General features: G+C 38.4%; 1 protein-coding gene across 1 annotated transcript in view; it reads left to right on the top strand.

Annotated features, from left to right (window-relative positions):
- Casc1 (cancer susceptibility 1) overlaps positions 1 to 6,685 on the top strand; it is a 74,881-nt gene that overhangs the window by 33,266 nt on the left and 34,930 nt on the right. The window contains exons 6-7 of the mRNA XM_023719041.1: positions 1,442 to 1,579; positions 3,802 to 3,948. Of these exons, the coding sequence (XP_023574809.1) occupies positions 1,442 to 1,579; positions 3,802 to 3,948 (285 nt within the window). The remainder of the gene's footprint in view (positions 1 to 1,441; positions 1,580 to 3,801; positions 3,949 to 6,685) is intronic.

Below are 6,685 nucleotides of genomic sequence, written 5' to 3'. Positions count from 1 at the left end.
AGGTATGCGGAAGCAATGCATTAGCCCAAGCCTTGGCCTTTTATGGAGTTGTTTACTCCAGGAGTGCTCGCCCCTTGAGGGGGTGGAAGGCGGAAACCGGCGCCATCCTAGGGCGCGGCTACACGCAGCTCCCTACAGTGTATGAAGTTATAACAGCTTGTCCACATATCACCTAATTTTTCATTAATTTATCCTTTTATTTTTCATATTTTCCCATTTAATACTTGAATGTACTGGGACAAAGTTGGCTTCATGGGCAAGCTACTTCAAGTCTCAGAATTCTAATTAGAGTTCTAATATTTAACTAATATTGTGACCAAGAAATGACTAAGTCTTAAACTCTGAAACAATATAAATGTAAATAAGCTAGACACTTACTCCATTATATTTCATGATTTTATATATCATAATCAAACCTATTCACATTGTTCCTCTATGCAGTCTGAACCAGTGTTCATGGTTTTTCTTCTATCTGAAGGCTTCGTTTTATTTTTGTGAGTGTATATTTAGGCCTGTTGCATACTTTGGTCAAGCCATATCTAAACATCTGCAATTCCACTCTTTATCTGAGACAAATTTCCCAATTATTAAAGGCAGAATTATCTTCAAACAGTTTCTGTTTCCTCATTAGTGTAGTAGCATATATGATTCTAAAAACCTGGAGTTAAATGTCTCCCTCCTTCAGACTAGCTTGTTAACTACAACTTGCTTAGCTTATAATGTGGTAGAAGATCACAGTATACAGTAATTTTAAGTAAAGAGTGAATGAATGATTACAAATTAAACTTTGTATAAACTACAAAATAACAGAAGGACTCCTATTAAGATATCAGTGGCATGAAGCAAATTGCCATATTTTTTTCCCCTGTATTTTAAAGAAGGTTCTACAGGGTGTTCAGGGTCTCACTACTAGATCAGACTCATAGTGATCCTCCTGTTTACAGCCTCCCAAGAGCTGGGATTACAGGCACATGCCACCACACCCAGTCTCAATTACCATCTCAGCATGCCCTGGGGGCAGGGCCAGCATGGCAGGCCTGGGGATTGAACTCTCAGCCCCTGCGCTTGCTTGCAGGTGCTTTAATCCACCGACCTACTTGGCTATCCCTGCCACAATTTAAAAAAAAACAAAAAAACAGATATTAGCTCATGTTGGCTTTGCAGATAAGCTCATGATTACAGAGGAAAACAAAGCACAAACCAACCCAGATCTTTTAGGAACAAAAATATGACAGTAAATACAACTATTGTTTATCTGAAAGTTGAAGATTGGAAATTTATTTGAAAAGTCTGGTTATTTTTGTTTAGTTGGTTACTATTTGACTTATATTCAGTTACTGGCTTATGTCATAAAAATTTTGTGTTTAAATTGGGAAAACTGAGTTCTGAGAATTCAAATTTTCAAAATCAGTGTGAAGCCTCGTGCATTTTTATTCCACAGTGGAAACACTATATTCAGTGTGATGGGAGTCCTGATCCTTTTATACCCCAAGAAATGAATACTTTCATTAGTTTGTGGGAAGAAGAAACGAATCAGACTTTTGAGACAGTGATTGAGAAGAGTAAGCTGGTGCTACAGGTAAGTATTCAGGTGTATCCGATAATATAAGCTAAATTACAAAGAGCCTTATCTTCAAAGAACAGAAATTAAGTATATTGTCAATTCTTAAGATCGCTCACTGCTTCTGAGAGCTTGGTCATCTTTTTATTTTTCCTTTTACAATGATTAACAATCTCTTGCTTCCTTGGCTAACATGACACAAAAAAGAAACATTTACTTCTTTATGTAACTGAAGCAAAAAATAAGAAAATGTTTGGCTCCTTTTCACCGTAATAAAGGGGAAACAAAAAAAGGGGGGCAGGAACAAAGTGACCATGGGTAAATTCAAAATTAGATTGGTAGAATTTACCAGAACATAGCAGATAACCAAAGAGGTGGAAAATATGAAAGAGTGATTTGCAGATGCACATGATAGAATAAAAAAGGACTAGAAATACATGGAAGAATACTAGAAAAAATATAAATAGTTGAGATAATATTCCAATAGACAATGGCAGAAAAATTTCCAGAACTGAACAATATGAATCATCAAATTAAAAAAGGTCAGATTTTAAAAGTTTTTCTTGAAGGACTTCTGACAACAAATACTTGGAATTTTTCCACAGCCCCAAATGGATACCAATTAGCAGACCTATAACCCAGTTCTGAAGGGACCCCAAGTTAGCGCAGACCTTGCAGTTTAGGGGGACTTGGACCTATGAGTCTGCCGTTCCCACCACAAGTTGCAGGTGGTCAAGCGGTCTGTGCCTCAAGCAATGAGTAGTTGTCCCACAGTTCCCATCCCAGATGAGGCAACTTGCTATAAGGGTGCACAAAACACAGGCAAATGTTTCCCTGTGCCTACCAGCTTGCTGTGAAGTATAATAAACGTGATACAGATAGCTAGAAGAAGAAATACATGGGGTGAGCGTGCAGGAAGAGCCGTGGAGGTACGATGCCCTCTCTTGGTACGCCTTCCATTCAGTCGCTCACTGTGTTCACCGACCCAAAAGCTCCCTAGCCCCACTGTTCAGGGTCTTCGTAGAGACCTCATTATGTACACCTAATTTAGTCCCGGACCACTGGGAAATGGATCTCAAGCCTCTCTCCTCTCCCTCAAGGGTAAGGAGCAAGGTCGAAATGTTCCAATTTGTAATCTCTAGCATCTGCCATTCTAGTCTGAACTCCAGTATGGTTAATACTGGCTTATTAGGACAAAATAAAGAGTTTGTCCCATGCCTGCCATTCAGGAAATTTTAGAATTTCTGTCCTGGAATCAGGGGCAGAAGCTAAATACCTTCCTGAAGCCATACATTGGGGTCACTACCATGAAGCCCACACACATCTCAACACGTATTCTTGACATGGATGCAGAAGTAATTCACTGTTCCTATTTCTATTATTAAACTCCACTGCTTGTTGCTCCATTCACAAGAACTTTATGCTCCATCATCACTGCTGTAGTTAATTTCTCCATGTTCAGAGTTGCTCTCTAATTTCTAAGCTGTTGAAGCTCAAAAATCTCAAGCTCTGGGGCCAGGGAGATGGCTCAGTGGAATAAGTACTTCCCTGGCAAGCTCAAGGGTCTGAGTTCAATCCCTGGTTCTGCCAAAATAATAATAATAATAATAATAATAATAATAATAATAATAATAATAATTCAAAAAATTAAAAAAAAATCTCAAGCTCATTCCAGGTGAGAGCTGTGTAGTTGACAGATTTTGAGATGCATTTCATCCAGGAATAAATGCTGTGACTTGGCAGTAGCTCCCCCCATGAGATCCTGGATGGACCCCATTTCTACTGTGCGAAGACTCTGGGTCCTTTTTCTGCATGTATCGCCCTTGTGTACCCTTCCCCCCATCGTGAGGCCATTGCCAGGGCTGGGGAGATATTGGTATCAAGTCCTTGAGCCTGCCAACCAGTGAACTAAATAAACCTCTTTGCTTAATAAAGTACCCAGCTGTGGGTATTTGGCTGTAGCAATGTAAAATGCACACATCTTTATTTTACAGTCTTAAGTAATGACAAGTTGTGACCCATCTATCATCTTGTTAATAACAAGCATTTTACAGAGGCAAGCATACTGTAAAGAGTTTGGGGGAGGAAATATTTTATGTTTCTGTGATTTTAAATTTAAAAATATAGAAAAGGATGATTGCATGTTTCACTCAGCTATTCCTCCTCTCAAAAGTGATAGTACATGCTGGTTCTCACTTTTTTAGCTATCAATGGATTAATACAAATCTTTTACATTGCAGTTAATTGAGAAATTGAAATTAATGTTGTTGGAAACTCCGTCGTATAATTTGAGTGACAAAAACATAATGCAGTACGAAGGATCAATTTTACAGCTTCAGGAGCTCCTTCATCTTAAGTTTAACATAGCCACGGAAATACTGCTCAGAGTAAGTGGGATATTTTTACGTTCCTTTTGTGAGCACTAAAATGATACAGTATTTATAAAAGAGTAATTGTTATGAAGTCAGCATTGTTATGAAGTCAGCAAAACTACATGTAGTGATGCAGATTTTATAGCTGTTAATATCTTTTTAATCTATCAGTTATTTAATTAGGTTCTGTAAGAAATTTAGAACACTAATTTATGAGGCTAAGTTCCATTTGTCAGAGCAAAAATGGATCGCAGGTAGCCCTGGAGCTGAGGAACAGCTTTGATTTTTGCTAAAATCTGTGAGTCCACAGCATTCTGATCCACCTTGCGCTGCTCTGAAATCTGGTATCTCTCTTTCTTGGTGTCTAAGATCTCGCCCTCCTGGTGTCTGGGCTTCTGCAGCTGCTTCTTCTGGAAGTAAGCATCAGTGAGGTGTTTGGGGATTTTCACTTCGCTGATAATCTATTTTTGTAGAGGTGGCAATGACAGATTTCTGGTGTGTTCTTCATAGAGGAACACGATTAAGGCTAAGAGGCCCCAGTCACAAGAAGCAAGCCACTGGCCAACTGCTTCAGAAAGACCACTCTCTTGCCTCTGTGACGCCCGGTGAGGATGACCAAGATGGTGCCAGGAGTGATGCTAGCTCGAAGTATCCTCACATGCTGACTGAAGGGTTTCTTGCTGTGGCTCAAGAGCTTTCGGGGCACATCTTCACTAGGGTAGTATCTAGGCATTTTTCAAAGCTTAACCACCCAGGTACCTCCATTCTTGTCCCCACCAACAGGTTTTTGTGATCATAGGAAGAACTTTTCTTTCTCTTCTCAACCTGTGATTTAGCAGCTGTGTACTTTCTCTTATACAAAGCCTTTCTGGAATCCATAGCAGATTGGGAGTATCTACCAACTCCTCTAACCAGGACAGGATTTCGGCTGCAGTGGAGCTGCCCCTTCTTGGACTCTTTTGCCTTCACCTTACTCTTTTTACCAGTACCACTGGCAGCAACCTTCTTGGCTTTGGGTTTCTTCTCTTTAGTGTCTGGCTTCTCAGTTTTTTCACCCACCATCTTGTAAGATGGGAAAGAGAACTAAATTTTCCCTAGCTGCTAATATTTATAACTATTATTTTATTAATACATGTTTCACCATGCCTAATGATCCCATTTATCATGAGGAATTTGTACCTGTACATGGTATATCTTAATTCTTTTTTTTGCTCTGAATGCCTTCAGGGCAGGTTTGGTTGGCTTGAGTTGTGGGGATCGAACCACAGCAACTTAAGCCTGACTGCTTTGTTGAAGCAGCCACTTCATTCTTTTTTTCCCATTTTTCTCCCCTCCCTGCAATCCTTTCCCTCCTCATATATAAAAGCCCTTTTTCACTCATTCTCTTCAATTATTTTTTAAAATCCTTTTTCCCTTCCATATATAGTTCTTTATATATTATAGATATTATTCCTCTTCTGAGGCAGCGATGGCAAATCTTTCTAGAGCTTTTAGCAATAACAGCCTGCTGTACCACCCGTACCATAGGCTCACCATCACTGGTCTGAGGAACCACTGGCAAAAAAATTTTCCCATTCTGTATGTTGTCTCTTCACTCTGTTGTTGATTTCTATTGCTGTACAGAAGCTTTTTAATTTGCCGTGATTCCAGTTTTTGATTCTTATATAATGTTTCCTGTGCAGTCAGGGCTTTATTCATTAAGTCTTTATACTTTTGTCTTCAAGAGTTTTATCTAGTCTGTCTTCCAGAAGACAGGTTGTTCTAGCATTTAGATCTTTGATAGGTTTCAATTTTAGGTTAGTGCATGATGGGAGATACCGATCTAGGTTCAAGCTTCAGCATGTGCAAAAGCAGTTTTCCCAGCACCATTTATTAAAGAGTTTATCTTGCTTCTAATAAAGGTATTTGGCTACTTTGCCAAAGATGAGGTAGCTCAGTGCACTTGGAGTTGTTTGTGCATTTTCTATAGTATTCCATTGACCCTCATGTCTGCTTTTTGGCTAATAACTTGTTATTTTTATCGCTGTAGCTACTAATAATATAGAAATAAAACATTTTCAATGTAGCTAGTCACTATATATCTTTCAAGGCTTACTAAGTTCACTATGAAAATAACTTCACAAGAACAATATTAGTCACCGCACAAATCAGCCAATAATAAGGTTACAATTTACTGGTGTAGCATTCTATGTTTCTCTAACATTTCATTTGGAGAGGACTTTCATTGAACATGAGATTAAAAGAAAATACTGTAAGTCCATATACTCTCCATCTAGACTTAATCAATTTTAGCTTCACTGAGCTATTATTGATATATTAAAATCAAATTTTAAATGTTTTATTAATTACCTCATATACTTATTTTTCCTTGTACAATTTTGGAAATTGTTATTATATTTTGCTAATGGGGGCCGGGGAGATGGCTCAGTAGAATAAGTGCTTGCCTGGCAATCACAAGCGCATGAGTTCAATCCCCGGTTCTGGAAAAAAAAAATTGCCAATGAATATCTCAACACTAATAAGATCCATGCAGTTATAAATTATTATATCTAAGGAAATTAATATCATAATTCTAATATCTAGTCCATAGCAATCTATCATCATACACTATTTTTCCCTGTTTCATCTCATATTCTTTTGGCCTAGAACACAGTTCTTTGTGTCACCTGAATAGACTGCTTTCTAATTTTGAAAAGTACTACAAAGAAGGTTTCTAAGGCTGGCTGAGTAGCTCAGTGGATTAAAGTGCCTG

The sequence above is a fragment of the Octodon degus genome, unplaced genomic scaffold, assembly GCF_000260255.1.
Source record: "Octodon degus isolate 3935 unplaced genomic scaffold, OctDeg1.0 scaffold00064, whole genome shotgun sequence".
Lineage (NCBI taxonomy): Eukaryota > Metazoa > Chordata > Mammalia > Rodentia > Octodontidae > Octodon > Octodon degus.
The sequence above is the reverse complement of the archived record's forward strand: the minus strand, read 5'-3'. Positions and strand labels throughout refer to the sequence as shown.